The sequence below is a fragment of the Manacus candei genome, unplaced genomic scaffold, assembly GCF_025592945.1.
Source record: "Manacus candei isolate 608988 ecotype Guabito, Panama unplaced genomic scaffold, ASM2559294v1 h1tg000014l, whole genome shotgun sequence".
In the NCBI taxonomy this organism is placed as follows: Eukaryota; Metazoa; Chordata; class Aves; order Passeriformes; family Pipridae; genus Manacus; species Manacus candei.
Window position 1 is genome coordinate 31,843,318 of NW_026138062.1, and position 18,099 is coordinate 31,861,416.

Here is an 18,099-nt window from a genome sequence, read left to right on the forward strand (position 1 = left end):
GGTTGTGCTTACACTAGCACCAGGCACATTTTGGAAATTATGATTTGCAGAGATCTGAAGGGGAATGGACAGAAATTGGTAGAGGTCTCTCTAGCCTGCTGTAGCTGGGCTGATGGTAGTTGCTGTTACTGAAGAGGGAGGAAAGACTTCATGAAAGGTCTGGGGGGAAAGTCAATTTTCAGTGTGCGGAGCTTAAAGAAATAGCTTAGCCCACTTTGGCATATGAGATTTATATACTAGGAAGATGATACTGTTTTCCTCTGATGTTTTTTGCTAAAATAGACACAATTCGTGGCATTTCTTTATCTGTAAAGAATAAAGAGCTTGTCAGCACATTAGAAACAACAGGGATATGCTGTACATCAGTGCTGTTCGTTTACCTTTCTGTTATTTTTATGTGTGCTTTGCCTGCCTGTCTGTCAGGGTGTTTGCCTTCAAATCAATTAGGCTCACGTCACAGCATTACAGTCACCAGGCATATATACAGACACTTGCTTTCATGTTGCAGGGAATCAGTGCCAAGATTTTCATAAGATGAAACAAGAGGGGGGATATATGTTTCCTAGTCAGTAAGTACACTGCTACTGTGTTGTTTAACAAAAATGGAGAGGAAAATGGATTTTTGAGTTGATAATACTACTTCATTTTGTACCCTTCGAGCTCTTCACAAAGTCCTCTACTAATGGTTACAATGCCAAGTCCAATGCAGGATCACATAACAAACTTGGAGAAAGGGAAAATTATTGTGTCTCCTGTCACATCCAGTGTCCCACACATAACCACTTAGTACAGTCAAGACATTCTTCATTGACAGAAAGAAACAGAAAGAAAGAGAGAGAGATAGGAAGAAGAAAAGAGAGAGAGAAAGAGAAAAGAGAGGAAGATAAGAAAGGAAGGAAAGAAAGCAAAAGAAAGAAAGAAGAAAGAAAGAAGGAAGGAAGGAAGAAAGAAAGAAAGAAAGAGAAAAGAAAGATCTTCTACTTTACCCTAAGAGCTGAGGAAGCTTCATGTATTTATCAAATATTTTTATCAGATCAGTAGGAGGTCTTAAGCACTGTGCTTAAACAATACCCCTAAAATAAACCCAGCATCACCTCTCTTCTGAGCAGCCTCCTGTACTATTGCCTGCAGTATCATTCAGGCCTCACAGGTTCTTTGGTCTCACTGCTCATCATGCTGTCTTGATGTGCACTCATTTTGTCTCTGTGTGTTGAGGATATGCTTGTGGCTATCAGACGTTTCTCTGTTACTCGTGTTGACCTCTGATTTGGATTTTCGCTTTTACAGGAATTTAGATTAACTGTAACCTTTTCTACTTTCTTAGTTTTCTTAACTTCCTTTTCAGCCACTACATGTTTTGGTTATCCTCCCACACAACACTTCCTTGTTGGGACCCTCCCAGAGACATAGCTGGCTTTGCTCTTGATTGATTGAGTTTGAGCCTTTCCTGCTTTTTTTCACTGAGGAGAACAGTGAGTAGTGCCATGGGTTTCAGGTATGCCATTGAGCTGCTCTAAAACACAGAACAAATCTAGCGCCCCAATTACACTTTCAGAAGATCTATCTTTATCATGGGGTCCTTAACAAGGTCTGTCTTCCTTGAGAGAGGAAATGCTGGAAAATAGATCCAGTGTAAGTCCAGTGTCTTCCTTTAATCTTGAATTTGGGCAGGAGGGGAAAAGAGTGGTCTAAACTGGTGCAAGCTCATTTTTTCATCCAGTGGGACTGCATTCTCATGGTAATTTGGAGTACATTTGGGGACCTCTAGCCCCTGATCCTTCATCTTCTGTAAGGATTTGTAGGATGGTGTGCTTAGGTTCCAGCCATTTAGTCTACTGCCCACACAGTCCCTACATTTTTATTAGTCGGCTCTTAAATCTCTTCATTACTGGGATCATTCTTCATGTGATCACCCCAAAGGTGCCTCATTGAGTGTGCTAATTCTTACAGATAAAATATCTCAGAACATATTTTATACACATTGCATATTATCCCATTTCTTAATAAATATTGTCCATTCATACTTTGTAATATCACACATGACAGGCGTAGGACAGGTGGTAGAACTACAGCTGCCTCTTTTTTTATCAGATATTGTTAAAAACAGTAAATTAGATTAAAAAAAAAAAAGGAAGGGAGCTCTGTAGGCTGTGGAACGTTACGAAACCTCCCACTGAACGTCTGCGCAAGACATACAGCAATAGCAAAGCTGTTATGTACTAAACGAGTTCAGAGTGGGGGCCAACTGAATGCAATGCATAAGTGATTTACTTATTAATTTATAACCCTAACCTAGAATCATGAATATCTTCTGTTCCATAAAGAGGATGACTTTTGTGACTTTTTAAAGCCTTCAGCATTAAGTGGCATTTAGTTGATGGCTACTTATTTTGTACCTTCACTGAAAAATTAGGCATAAATCAAGTAGGCTTTACTTGTATTGTACTCATAATACTCACAAGCAAAAATCCCATCGAAAACCAGTGATCGAGCATGGTTTCTTGAACTCAGCAGAAAGGTCACCTCATAAAATATGAAGGTATAATATTCAGGCCACCCAGGCAATTTTGTTTTGGCTAGGATATTACTTCAATTAAGACATTGTAAAGTTAAAATAACAGGATTCTGATTTAAGCAGATAAAAGAAAGGGGATCTACATTAAACTTAGTTTCCATTCACCAAACACATCTACACAAGCTAAGCTCATTTGGTGTTTGAAGAACCTTTTTGCAAAGAGACAGACAGGATGGGCTGAGGTTGAGTCCTGAATGTTCTGGGGTTTGTGTATTTAAATCAAGTGCTTAACATTGTTTTCGTTCCTTAATTACCTTGGTTTGTTGATTTATTGATTCCTTTGAAGACAAGTAGACTCACTAAAACATAATCTTTCTGTGTCGCTTAACATTTCCTATTAAATCTGTGGACATTAGGAAAGGACTGATGGAGGAAACTTCTGGAGATGGTCTTCCACCTACAGGCAAAACCAGTGGTAGATATCATTTAAAGGTGGAGTTGAGTTAATGAATGCAAATGAATGGAAGGTCTTGTGAAATCACGGATTAGGGCTGTCTCAGTTCTTGAAATCTGCCAGCACAACCAACAGTTTGGGCAGAAAGTGAATGGGAACCAGTGGCCCTGCAGAAGAGGTTGGTGGCTGGAGTGTCTTTATGGAGTGTTGCTGGGAAGAGGGATGGCTGAACTTACCTATTCTGCATGAAATGGCCCTTCCATTTGGGGGTGACTTTGGGAGGAATAGGAGTACTATTTGCTTTAATATTGTTACACAGGCTTTGAACAGGGATGAAAACCAGAAATGGCAGTCCTTTGCCAGCCATGAGCATTGATAAGTCACAACATTGTCTCAACTGACTTAGTTCCAGGGAAATATTTGGAGCTTGCACCTACCCCTTGCTGCTCATGTCCTTGGGGCCCCCATATCTGCACTGAAACTCCAATTCCAAAAAAACCCTCTGCATCTTTTTTTTTTCAGCACAGCAGAGCATAGCCTTGTGGTATCACTCCTCCTCTCTGTGTCTCTTCTGTGTCTGTGCATCCCATCTGGTACACCTAGAGCAGGGGATGGTTCTCACTTGTTAAAGAAGGATTCGGTTGAATCATAGAAGCATAGAAAGGTTTGGGTTGGAAGGGACCTTAAAGATCATCTAGTTCCAAACTCCTGCTGTGGGCAGAGACACCTTCCACTAGACCAGGTTATTCAAAGTTCCATCCTACGTGGCCTTGAACGCTCCCAGGGATGCAGCATCCACAGCTTCTCTGGGCAGAAGATTTAGATTTGTTCAGGAGATGTTAATTTGTCACATCCCCTCCACCTAATTACCTGCTTGAGCAGCTCTGTTGTATTAATATGATTTGCAAGAACATGCACACAGATGACCAGGAGTGAATCTGCTAGATATAGGCACAATGATGTGCACCTCTCTTGTGCTTCTGAGCCACTGAATTAAAAATGTAGATTTGTGTTAATATTTAACACTTACATAGTGCATTTAATCTCCATAGGCTTGTAGGAACGTGTCTAATTTATACATCCAAAATAATAGAGGTAATCACACATAACAGTCAGTCTTTTCATCACTTAACCCAATGAGGAGTGAAGACACTATTTTGTTTGGACTGTAATTGCTTATACATACCTGAAAATACCATCCCATATTCTCAGTTCTTTGTAAAAACACTGTGAATTTGTTGTTACAAGAACATTTCAGACAGCTGCATAATGAGTTAGCTTCATTTTTTGACTGAACTGAAAATTAGGAGGCTGACCCAGATCTCAGTGGGATAACTCCATTGGAGTTTTTCGGTGAACTTAGATGCTGAATGAACTAAACCAGTTAATTTAAAAAAAAATGTTTGAAAATCATCTTTCAGAAAATAGTCTTGAAAGTTTGGTACTTCTAATAAGCATGCTGGCAGACCTTTCAGGCAGCAGTCAAACATCCTCAAACTTCCCATTATTTATTTATATTACATTGATATTGCCCACACGAACTTCCAGAGCAAATTCAATAGGCAGCTACAGTTGTCCCTTGATTCTTCAGCCTTGGTTGCTATGGCATCCAGATTATGAAAATGTCTGCCAGCTCCAGGTGGCAGAGCACACAGATGGGTGAAACCCAAGCAGTAATTTAGGTAGCCATGAGGTGGTATCTTGTGACCAGTGTGTATTGTCCATTGTTTTTGCAAGAAGGGGCAAGAAGTTGTGAAAATCACTGCAAAACATGGGCTTTATTTAGCTACAGTGAAAGAAAGAGCAGCCTACATACCTACATAGGTACTCAGAGGTTCTGGTAGTGAGCTGTGAAATAATGTAATGAACTGTTCAAATTAAATACAAAATCAGAGATTAGAGGGGACTAGCTGGTATCATGTCTAGTCAGTGGCATCCTGCTTTGTGATTCATTCCACTCAGCTCAGTGGGATTGTAATAGTTGTTGAATAAGGCAGCAGAACTGAGCTTTCAGGTAAAAGACACATACAATGAGAATTGTAAGACCTGTGGAAAAAAATCTTTTCTTATTTACAGTCTTTGTACTCAGAATTTGTCCCTTGAAATCTGCATAATATAATACAAATAGGATCTACAACTCCAAATTTTTTTAGTCGAAACTATATTCAGGTAGAGTTTTTTCTCTCATTGAGTTGTTACTGTTTTAATAGCGAGAATAAATTTTCATTGACAGCAGTTTTTTTCCCAACATTTCTTTGTTTCCAGTAAAAAAAAGAGCAAGAACAAAGACTACCAAACAAAATACAACTTGTCTAAAATCTCATAAAAGCTCTTGCATAAGAATCTATCAAGCCTGGGAAAATATGTGTTCTTTTGTAAAAACATATTTTTCCTTGAAGTCACTGCTAGATTGCAAAAGTTCACAGAACATATTGGTATGTGTATGTGTTTATGTAAGACAGACCTCTGTATTTCACTTTTTGATGTCAGTGTTGCCTTGGTAACTGTATTTTATTGATTAGTAGAATCTATGTAATTTGTTTCAGAGCTGCACCATCTTACAAGTTCATTTTTCTTTGTGAGAAGTGGTTTCATTTTCTTATTCTCAGAGTAAAATTATTTTTCTGATACAAGAAATAACAGTCTTTTGATCCTTTTGGGGGTGTTTCTATGACCGTACACAAAATCCAACAATGTGTGACAAATGCATGCTGACAAAGTCATTAAATACTTTATCTACTGATACATGCATTTCTTATTCAAGTTATTTTGCTGTATATGTTAACTTAGTATCTTATGTGTAACTTCACTGGTACCCAACTGGAGACTCTGTACATGCAGTTCCAGTTATTATATACCTTCATGGTGCTTTTCCTCCAGAGATGTGGAATTCCAAATACTAAATACTTCTTGGGATGTCTTTGAACTAAATATTATCATAAAATTCATTTTACATTTAGATAAGCTGTGATGTGAAAAAATTCCCTCAGATAAGAGCAAGTAGTACTGAGAATAGCTCCTGAAACTCAATGCTTTTATTCTACCCATTGTGGGTTTACCAGAGCTATGGGTTAGTTCCTAGAAGAGGACAGTATCATTTAGGAAACCAATTGTCCTGTTACCAGTCTCTGAGTTCTGGTCAGGTTTATAGGAAGTTATGGTCCTGACCTGAAGACCTTTCATTTTCACACAAACTAAGGAGGAGAGAGGATGGACAGTATAGGCAAGTGAGGTGACCTTGGCTGGACACCTGGTGCCCACCCAACCACTTCCTTTCCCAGCCTGATAGGGGAGAAAATAAGATGGAAAACAACTCGTGGAGTGGGATAAGGCAGTTTATTAAAGCAGAAGCAAAGCAAAAGCTTGAGTGTGTGAAAGATAACACAGTTTATTCTCAACTTCCCATCAGCAGCGATGGTCGACCACTTCCAAGCAGCAGGGCTTCAGCACATGTAATGGTTCCTCAGCAGGCAGCCATTGGAGACAATGAATGCCTGCCTTCCTGCTCCTTGCCTTAGCTTTTATATCTGAGCTGAAGGCATATGGTATGGAATATCCCCTTGGTCAGCTGGTCTACTTGGGACCCCTCCCAGGATCTTGCCCTCGATTGAGGAAGGAATGTTACAGTGCTGATGCTGTGCTCAGCAGCAGCCAAAACACCGGTGTGTTATCAACACCCTTCTAGCTGCCAATGCAAAACACAGCACTGTGAGAGCTATATGGGGAAATGAACACCATCTCAGCCAGATCCAATACAGCGGGATACAGTGTCTCAGTTCAGATGGTACCATTGCCTGATTATGTGCTGGAGAGATCCACATAGTTAAGTTGACCAAATATCCTACTACTTTGGTTTTGTCCTTTCCCCCTGTGTTTGTTTCATGGTTTATGAGTATCACAGGAGCCAAGAGCAGTCCGGGTGTGCAGCTTCCCGGATGAAATCAGTCAGAGCAGCAACAAGAAAAAAACAGAGAGGCCAAGGAGAAGGAGGAGAAGTACAAATAATGGATGGGAAAGTAATGAAGTTCAGACAGATGTTGATGTAAAAGATGTCTTTTTTTAATATAGAACTGAAAGCATAGCCATCGCTACAGTCCTAATATTAACAGTTTACAAATTATAGCAGTGATTGTATTTATATGTCATACAGAGTGTAAATGATGGGAATGGGTTGTCAACACACATAGGAAAACAAGTCTGAAAATCTCTAGCACTTTCTTTAAATATAATAGTTTCTGACAATTAAATATCCCATTGGTTGTTATCTAAATATTTATTTTCAGCGAAATTACTGGAAGTCCATAGTCAGAGAAAACCCACACTCTTCTGTTCTCTGTCTTAAAGATTAAATTATGTTTTACCTTTGAAAAAATGCTTAGTTCCTGGGTTTATCCTGTTTTATTTTGGAGAAAAGACAGAGAAAAGAGTCTGCCATTGATGGCAAGCAGGGACAAAGGCACTGTTACTGGATTGTGGTTTTGAAGGCTGTTTACTGTGCTAAGTCAGAGACTGTAAAGTGAAATAATGCTTTTAATCTTTTGGACTAAATCATTCAGCAACAGACCTTCCTAGCAACCAGGCTCCACCTAACATAGGGCCTCGTTTTCTTGCAAGGATCCTGCAATCTTACATAGATTTTCTGGGCCAGTCTTTGGCAGCAACAACACTCATTTATTCCAGATGAAAGTCAGGCCCACTATAATTAGCAATACAATGGTATTTGTCTGAAAAATCAGGAAACATTGGCATTTGCTAGAGAGGCCATATGTCTTTTGGAGAACCCAGTCCATTTAATTTAAACTTTTAGGTACCCAGGGTTAAACACATGGTCTAGTCAATTTGTCATAGCTGCTTAAATTCCTTATACAGTCTAAGGAGAGCAGCAGTTCTTACTGAAGATCTGAGGAGGGAGATATGTTCCCCCTCTCTATTCATCCATCCACCACCCACCAGAGGATGATTCAGTCCACTTCATTCAAGTAAATACCTCTTTCACTGGGATTATGGAGGAACAATAGGAAATAAATGCTGGCAGCTCCATGCAGTTGGGTTTTACTCATTTGAAGATGGATGTGACTTATCTTCCTCTTGCATAATAACCCAAGAATTAGAGCACTCCCCCCAGAGAGAGGCAGTCTTGGCCTCTACATCATCTGAGTGGGTTGAGCTCAAATCTCCTACATTTAACTCAGAGGAGCTAAATTCATCCCCTCGTAGGATGACCATCCGTAAGTCTCCATGCTTTTGTTTCTTATCCTTTCCTTTTCTGCCTGTCTGTGAGGACTGTAAGCTCTGTAAGGCACCAGCTAGTTTGTCATTAAACATTTGAACAGCACTGACTGTTATAAGGTTCTGATTTTGGCTGAGGTTTGTAATGAAATATAAATAATAGTAACAGTTGTGCAAATTTCTCTCTTCACACCACAAAAAATGCTGAGTAAAAGCTTTTTTCTTATAAACACATTACGTATTTTTGGCTAGTATTGATAGAAGTTGGGCTTTGTACAGCCTTTCATTGTGACATGGTTTGTGGAACAGAGGATGGGTCTACAGTGATGTTGGAATTGATGTGTATTTAAGGAATGGCTGGTTGTTTGATGGTTTGATATGGGCATGATTATGGCCTTGGTTTTGGTTGTGTCTTCAAGAGACGTTCGTGCTGGAGTGTAGTAGATCTGTAGCACTTGGAAATATGATGCTCCAGGATCCTTTCTTGCAAATTACTCTTTTAGGAGATTTTTTGGACCCAGGCAAGTATGTAACTCAGGGCAGGGGGAGGCTGCAGACCTCCTACTCAGTGCCACATCCCTGCAGTATCTTTTTCTCTTGGAGTTTCTAAAGAAAAAAACAGGGGGAGGGACTGGGCTGAGTACAGTGTGAGGACATTAATACTGTGAGAGTATTATGCTGTGAGGACATTTATGTGGTCACTCCTGCGACACTGGCGAAGAATGCAGCAGTGATGTTTTCCTTGCATGAGTCATTCTGGAGCTGCCAAAAGTTGGAGCAGCCCATTGCCCAGTGATGAGTAGTGGTTGACCTTTATTTCCATCTTAGAGATTACACTAAAATTGAACTAAATTAATTGCTTTCTGAGCACTGTCATCAGTGAAGCCTAGTTTCCTACAGATTTGGATTCCTTTCCCCCACCTCACTGAAACCAAGTCCTTACTTCCCCTCTGCCATGTCACTCTCCGGCTCTCTCTCCCATCCCTTAAATATTTGTAAGGGAGGTGGTACATAGAGTGATGCTGATGCAGACTGCTATGTACTCTTTAGCCAACTGTCTGCTGCTTCTCAGCATGGATAGTGGGTCACCCCACAAATACCTTTCCCTTACTGGAATGCTAATTGGTATACTTTACTCAACACAAGATTTTCTAAAATGTAGTATCTTTGAGATCTGGCTCCTCCTGTCATATTTGACTGAAGCTGGCCAATAGATTCTGACACGATATTGGGGTGCAGGAGAGTGTCCCAGAGAGATAGATGGTATGAATATTTCTTTAGTAAGCAAAAGTACAAATATACTGTATTGCACACATAAATTAAAAGCATTATGAGGAAATCAGTAGGCAAAGCTCTGGGAGTTGTGTTGTGGAGGCAGACATAAAAGGAATACATTTTTAGGTTTGCTGTGAAATTTTTTAAATTACTATAGTGAAAAATTGTTGAGCAACTCATCATCATAAGGAAAATACAGGACTCACCCTACCAGTTCATCCCTCATGTATTCCAGCCCAGCAATGGATAGCCAGTGATGAATTTGTTCTGAGCTTGTCAAGCATAGTAAACAACTATACAGTTAATGGATGGCTAATATTATATCAGTGCATTACACCTATGAAGTAACAGTTGTTTTGGTCATCTCCTATTTTGCCACCTTTAAAAGTACAGTTAATTACATGTACCTTTTTATTAAATAACATTTAAAAGATAAATAAAGTAAGGTTTGGCAGTCTCGAATCTGCTTTTTAGAAAAAGATTCTAACAATGGTTAGGATGTAGGATTTTAGGAGGAATATAAGGTTAGAAACTAAAATTGTTTCTAAGTATACCCAGTTGGGCTTTTTATTAAAGGAATTTGTCCCTAACTAGAAGTCCCTATGAGTATTGTGAAAGGATGCACCTCTGTTGTGCACAACAAACTATATAGATCACAGCTTGGGGTCAGGGTAGATGTGCAGTACTGTGTATTATTATTGCTTGGTGACCATTGCAGGTATTTCCAGTAGAAAATTACTTGAGGAGGTGTCTGGCAGACTGCATGTAAATATCCTACAAATTTTTTATAATTATGGATGAAACAATTCTTAAATAAATATTAAATAAATAAAGGTAAAACCCCACAGTAATGCTGTATATTATATTTCAGTTAAGGATAATCTTCCATCTTAACATTCCTGAGGTTTCATTTTTGATGCTGTCCTTTCTCATTTTTTCATCTTCTGAAAGCAATATTTATCATGGGGGTGTGGTATCGTCATGGTAAAAATGAGCTGGTGCTGTTGGTCTCACAAGCAACTCCCTTAATGTACAGCTCTTAAAGGCTGCTTTGGAAGGGTTTTTTCACTTCCCACAGATGCTAATGCTCTGATGTGTTCCAGAATGACAGAGGAGAGCATTTTGCCCTTTTCATTTCAAGGCGACATAAAGTCTTGGAGACTTCTGAGGCCAGTTGCCATATGTTATTAAAAATTAATGAAGCAGAGCAATTGTACCTGATCCCCCTGACAGACGCTCAAGCGACAGCTTTTCCTAGGGCTACTCTTCTAAATGGTTCTTTTTGCATCTGTATTTTCCTCCTCTCTGACCACAATGACATCTTCCTTGTCATTAAAACTGGAAAACAATAGTAGAGGACATTTGGGGATTTTCTCATGCAATTCCATACAAAATCTAGTTGGATTCTGTTCATTGCACATAGGATGAGCTACTGAGACAGCCGTAAAAGGAAGCATAAAACTGAGTCAACAGATATTAAGTGAGGAAGCAGATCTGCCTGTGTTTAGTGGTACAAGAGTTGCCTTTGGTAATGCTCACACTCAATGTGTGCAAGTTGAAATATTTTCCAAAAAAATTTTGTTTTTTGGGATAGGCCTAGACTGCATTGCTTCAAAGCCTATCTGCATTGGAAGAGAGACTAAATATAATCTTTTCTGTGTGCTATTGCCTCAGTCTTATAATATTCTAAAGGAAAGGAAATAAAAAAGAGCAGGCATTGAGGGGGTGTGCAATCTCTGCAATGATGCTTTAGGAGGTCATCAGCGAGTGTTAGTGCTCAGGCTCTGAGATTGAAGAAAATAAATTTACAACAAGGTAATACTAATTAATGCTTCTTTGCTACTTTACGTGTGATGGACATTGCAGAGACACCAGCTAAATGTAGAGACTTGGTTATACATAGATTTTGTTCTTCAAAACCTGTCAATCTTTTCGAAGTTATAAATATGTAAGTATATATTTGACTGAACATTTTTCTTCCCAGTAGCAGAGAAGAACAATCATCATTATCTGTGATGTGTTCGCAAGGAATTGTATACAAGAGTTTTTAGGACTAAATTCTGATATTTTTACTCATACTAAATAGGAGTGTACTCTTTAGGTTATTTATTAGTAGTGAAAGTGTCTAGTGTTTCATGTAAATGTTCATATTTTGTAAAATATTGTTTTGGAGAGGTACTTATCACAAAGATGATAATTGAGGGATTTTTTTTATTTGAAAAAACACATTCTTGGCTGGTCAGACACACTTTTTGTTCATTGTGCCCTGTACAGGATAACCATGGGCTATTTAGAAGATCGGTATTTGCCTGGCACAAATATTGCTCTCTTGAGAGTAGACTTTCATGATAATCCATCACATTCTCATGACCTAAGTATGCACAGATACTCGCAGTCACTGCAGTTACATAGTTCCCCCCAATAGGAATGTTATTTGAGGAATTGGCAATTCCCTCTTCCGTGCTTCACCCAAATGTATTCTTAGCTTTTCATTCACTGGTATTTTTGCTTTCCTGGAATCCACTCTTCTGCCCTCTGAAACTCATAGTTCTGCAGACCTCTAATCCAAACAAATCTGTGATACTTTGGAGTGATCTGCTCTTTCGTATTCAGAAGAAGTGAGGGTTAACTAATTTGGGCACTGCAGCTGAGGTTACCATCCAGCACCCCTTACACACCATGGAAAGCTGCATTGCATGAAATAGCACCATTTCTTTAAGCAGGGATGTAAATAATGCTGAGATGCCAGCATGGCAGGAGTATAAGATACTGTTTGCAGGAAAAGGAGAGAAGTTTACTGAGTTTCTACCGAATAGCTACAGGTGTGGCAATCCAGAGGTAGGGGCTGAAAATGTAAGGGCTGAAAATGTAAGCACTGCATTCCAGCCTCACGCTGCTCGAGTTAATGTCTCTGCCTGAGAACAGAGCTGAAACTGTATCATCAAAACATCTACTTCAGCAAAGAGTTGTAAATTTGTCACCTAGCTGGTTTGAGACCAAAGCAACCTGTTTAGTCAGGTGTATCTCAGAAGTTGTCCTGAATCCAGGATTCCTCTAAGGAAGAGTAAATATTAGTCCTGCAGGTTTTGCAGAAAGTGGATTAGATGAACTTTCACTCTCCACTTATGCCTTATTTTCTATGGTTTATTTCAACTTTGTAGATTAAGTTCTTCTAAGATAAAAATGAGCATGGTCATTCTTGGAAGAAGAAAAAGCCCAATCAATTTATTTATTTTTTTTTTAACTGGTCATTTTACAGGATGTAGCTACACTTATTATCAGTCTCAGTACATGAGTCAGATGGTGGTATTATGAAGTTATTCCTTACTCTGTGTTTGCATAAGATCCACTGAAGAAAATGTGACTGTTTTCACAGGCAGTGGAGCTCAGTATTTCCTAATATCAGTGACAGAGCAAATGGAGGAATGAAATTTCACAGATACTCACTGAAGTATGCTGAGCATTAGGGGGATAGGCAACCAAGACAATCAAAAACACAGCTGGAGAGGCAGAAAGAAAAGGTATACTTGTGAAAATAAGAGGGAAAAGGAGCCCAGCAGTAAGAAATTTTCTATTTTGTTGAAAATACAGATGTGATAAAGGACGTGTGGTTCTTTTTCAAATTTGCTTCCTATGTAAATAGTACAATGCATGCCTTACGGCACAATCCAACAAAGCAAGGGAGGAAATAAATGTTAGACATGTTTAGGTGCAGTGAGTTCCATGACAAAAATATATTGAAAATCTTGATCAGGAAAAGAACCTTATTCAAGATGGCATGTAACTGCACATTGGACCCCTAAAAGCAGGAGATTAAATTCATCTTTTCTTCAGAAGAAAATGACTTTACATGTATTGCTTGATTGCAATCTAGGTTACAGGGATCTACTGCTGTAATAATATAGCACTAGTGGAATTTTCCAAGTCCAAAAATAATTTAGCATCCAAATACGTATTTTAATCTGATTTATAGCTTCACAGCCATGTCTAAAACAGCACTGCCAAATAAAATTTTCTTTACTGTGACATGTATGCAGTTCTTTGTTGGGTATTCGGAATGGTGTCTCACATATAAATTAAGCAAAAGTTTCATTTTACAAATATTCAGCTATATTTTTATTTTTAAAATGAAGCTTCACTTTTTATGTTTTAGAAGTGTAATTTCATTTCTTACAGTATCAGTGCCAAAACATATTTATGATATGCTTAACAAAATCAAGGGCGCAAATACATGTAAAAAACATATAGTCATATCCTACAAGGGTGTTTTTTTCTTAGTATCATTATAAAAGTACTTTTCTGTATTCCAGTAATTTACCAGTTTCATTCAATGAATATCTCTCAGGAAACCAATCAGACAAAAATATATCAGTGAATTTGCCCTCCAGCTCCCCACAGATGAGTGTGTTCCTGACACCTATATAGAAGCATGTGATTGAAATAACATTTACATAAATTCCATTTAGTGAAAGACGCATTAGCTGATGCTGGTGAATGTGAGGACACTTAATGAAACAGTAAATATCAATGCATGTCTAAGCATTGATCATTTAATGCAGGCATTGTCAGAAGAATTAAATAGATCACGATGTCCTTTTGTTCTTTCTCTTTATTTAGTATAATGTACTGTTGCTTTCTAAATTGCCTCAAGGTCTTTAATAAAGAAAGATTTCTCCTCTTAATTTGGACAGCTGCATAATTGGGATGCTAAATCATCGTCAGGGATGTAATCAAAATGATCCTACTATGTAACAATCTTCTAGTTTTCCTACTTTGTTTAGAGCAGAAGGAACAGATTTAAGCAGTTGCAATCTGTTGCATTGCCCTAAAAGTCAAGCATTGATCATTATAATATAATAGTTACAAAACCAAAGATCTCCAGTTCCCTTGTGAATAAACCTGATTCAAAATTCAAAGTAACTGTTGTGGTAGATATGGTTACAATGTAGAAAAATCTGATCCACAGAGATGATTTAACAGAATTACAGGATTTGATTTGCCTGATTCACATCACAAACTAGCATCAGAATCTGGAAAAAAAAGAAAAGGTCACTAAATCTGATACCCAGTCATGACTTAAGCTACACAAAACACACCAAACAAATAACTATCTGACTCTAGACCCTACTTATAAAAAGTCACAGGATTCATGCACCAACACTTTCCATACTTAATGGGAAGGTGATAGCAATGACTGTGAAGCTGAGGCTTAGTTCACAAGGTGCCCCATGCAGAGGTGGAGTCCAAGAAGAAAACCGCAGACTGGGATCTCACCACCTACTGCCCTTCCCTGCCTGCTGGTCAATCAATTGGCCTTAACCCCACAGGCACCAGTGGATATATTTGCTCTGGTTCCAGGTGTTTCTCCTTGAAGGCAGTGAGGTGTAGTGAGACTTTTATCCTAGGAAACTCTCAGAAAAGGGTCGTGATCCTACTACATGTACAGTTTCAGCCTTCGATCAAATGCCATGGTCACCAGTGTACACATCAGTTGAATCAGATTTCCTTGGTTTATTCTAAAAAGAGACAGCAGTAGGGCAGGAATCCAACATAAAAATGTATGCTAAGCAGAAGGGACTTCAGCTAATGTTATCCCTTGGAGTTAATGCCAGACTGCTAATTTAAGTGCTCAATGCATAATAAAGTTCCTGTAGTGACACTCTGCAAAAGTGCAACTCTGCTTAGAAATGTTGCAGTGACATGAAAGTTCAGGTAGGCCAAGTGGCTTGTGGACGCTGCAGCATTCTCCTGGAAATGACCTGCCCGTGTCACTGAAAGTATTTCTTCTGCAAACAGGCTATATGCTAATTTCTCCATACACCCTCAATTTCCACTGTATAATAGCACTAATGACCTTGACAGAAAGCATTTTCTAGGGAATAATAACCATTTGAGGTTTAATGACCTGAGGCTTTGCCTCAGGCCATCAACTCCTTCAAGCTGCTCATTAAATCCTTTGGGTATGCAGTCTGCTTCAGTCACTCCTGCTTAAGCATTTGCTCACTGTCACCTAATAATAATATTCTCCCTGAGGTATTTCCTCTTCAGAGGCCCTGATGTTGGAAATGTGTTTGTCCTTAAGTCTTTTGGGAAAAGAAATCATCATTAATTTTTTAGGTGACTGTGTGTTACAAGTCAAAGCATTTACTCAGGCTGTCACTGAGCTTTTGGGGTGAGGAACTCAGTAAAAGCGAGACAGTTAAACTCATGAATTACACCTTGAAATATAAACTCTTTGTTCTAATTTCTTGCAATATCATCATCTAAATCAAGATCCAGTAGCATCCCCCCATCCTAACCCTGGTGGTTCATTGAGAGAGTTGATTTTGGACAGGCTACCACTTCCTAGCAAAGAGTGGCTTCATACTAACTCTAAAAGACACCCAAAATTCAGAGCTGTGCAGAAGGAACAATACAATAGAGAGCACAGATGCCTTTTGGAGGAGGAATGCTAGGCCGATTTCTTACCAATGAAGTCATAAGTCAAAGATGATGTATTGTCCTATGTTGTGGTACATTCTTGTGAAGGGTGAACTTGTTTTTCTGTTGAGGATTTTTCATTTAAGGGAACATTCTTCCCACATTCAGATGGCACCAAATACAATTGGATCTTAGTTAAATCTGCTACTGTGGTGTTACATCGTGTTCCCTGTTTATTTGTGTAAGAGTGCGGCACAGCATGCCAAGTAGGCATGTCACAAACAAATTACTATTACAAGTTTCTTTCCAGAGTTTCTAAACTGAGAGAGAAGAAAAGCTTGGGGAAGAAGGCAATCAACAACAGTTCTAGGAAACTATTACAGCAAGCATGGTGCCGAGTGATGTGTCTACAAATCAGTTATATGGTCTTCACATCAATTACAAGAGTCCCCTGGTGAGGCCCTTCCAGGATGGTAGTCTCTGTTGTGCACTGAGTAATCCATTCACTTTTTATGTCTAAGGAGAGGTAGGAACAGGGTTCTTAAGGAGCTGGAAGGTGGAGATGCCTACTCATCTGTCTGGGAAGACCTGCCCTCAGCCTGACTTTAACTTAAAACCAGCTCTGTACTTTGAGATAGCATCTTTGCCCAGAGGCAGCACACATTTTTAGGAAAAAAATCTGGCAGATTCTAAAACTTAGAAGTACTGTTTCTAAGTTTGAGATACTTCATCTTATAAAACACTTAAGAAAACCTGAGTACCAAGAATGTATAGTATCAGCTGGTGGTGGGGGGGGGAATTTTGATAAGTGTAAGTTAATTCTGATGAGGTATACGTGTATCCTATGGAAAGCAGCAGGTGAATTGATGAATAAGGCACTGTGGTGATTAGGGGGTGAACAATGTGAGTACTTACTTCATTGTTTATGTTTCAGATTAGTGGATTTTGAGGTCAGGTAACTAATTCAGTGACATGCTTTGTGTGGGAAATACATGCTCTTTGTGGTAAACACTGAGCACCTACATAGGAATGTTCCTATATAAATCTCAAATCCCCTTGCAAACATGGATACAGGTCATTATGCCATCACTGCAAATGGAGAATATGAGGTGCAAAAAAAGTGAAATTAAGTCACACAGTACAATAACAGGAGATGCCCCAAAGAAGAATCTCACTGGAAATGTCTCTAGCTTTATATGCCTGCTCTTCCCAAATTCTCTGTATAGTCCATAGAGAAGAATGAGCACTTTCTGGGCACAAGCTGTTTTACCTCTTTCAGACATTAACTTTTAGATAAGATAAATATTTTAATGGAAGTATCTCTTTCTATCCGTAACTTTCAGTAGCACCTAGGATTAATAGTTCCAATGCAGTTGCAAATAGGTGAGATGATTACCATCCTTTACATAAATAAATATTCTGCATGGATGACAGAATGGCTGCTACGAAGTCAGGTCAGCTAGATTATTAAGCACATGCTTAATGCTGAGTTCTGGTATGTTCTATTGTAGCCTGGTTTGTAAAACCAGCCCTCTGCTGAGACCTTTACTGTTGTGTGGAACAAGCGGGTGTGCTGATGACCCAGCCTTAGCTCTGATTCCCTTGGCTGTTGTTGGTTTGAGACAAGCATGCAGCATCATTCCCATGTAGATTTTAGGTGTAGGAATACAGTTCTGGTTGGAATTTCCTTTCTAAAGTCTACTGAGAATTCAAATGAGAGCCAGATGAGTTTTTTCCTGTTCATTTAGAAGAAAAATGCAAAACATCATGAGAAACTTTAAAACTCCAACACTCCCTGAAAGTTCTCACCACAACAACATTTTCCTGAAAAAGTTCTTTCCAGGGGGATTCAAGCTTACAGGTGATTAGCATTCATTATGGTTTTTCTACCCCTGATGAGGAAAGGCCAGATCAGTAAACAATGACTGAAAGAAATGCTTTGAAATACATTCAACAAATAATAGCTTTGTAGTCTCAGTTTTGAGGCTACTTTTAGCAGCCTCAGATTGGCTTTGGCTTGGAGTTACAGAAAGATTAACAAAAGCCCCAGCTCTGTTCCCAAAATCAGTCAGCCAATGTAGCATCCTAGTTATAATTTTCACCTTCTGGCAGCATTGCCTTCCCTGCACATCCTCCAGAGCAGGTAAAGCAGTGGTGTCCAAGCTGATTTGTTTGGGCTATTGTTTGTCCTTAAAGATGAAACTGT

At 39.0% G+C, this 18,099-nt stretch overlaps 1 protein-coding gene across 9 annotated transcripts in view; it reads left to right on the forward strand.

The window, feature by feature from the left end:
- STARD13 (StAR related lipid transfer domain containing 13) overlaps positions 1-18,099 on the forward strand; it is a 292,627-nt gene that overhangs the window by 218,462 nt on the left and 56,066 nt on the right. The window contains exon 1 of one of the 9 annotated variants that reach the window (XM_051778842.1): positions 3,127-8,197. The exons of the other annotated variants lie outside the window; for them this stretch is intronic. Within the exon in view, the coding sequence (XP_051634802.1) occupies positions 8,188-8,197 (10 nt within the window). The 5' untranslated portion in view covers positions 3,127-8,187. Of the gene's footprint in view, positions 1-3,126; positions 8,198-18,099 lie in introns of those variants that run through there. 9 annotated transcript variants of the gene reach the window in all.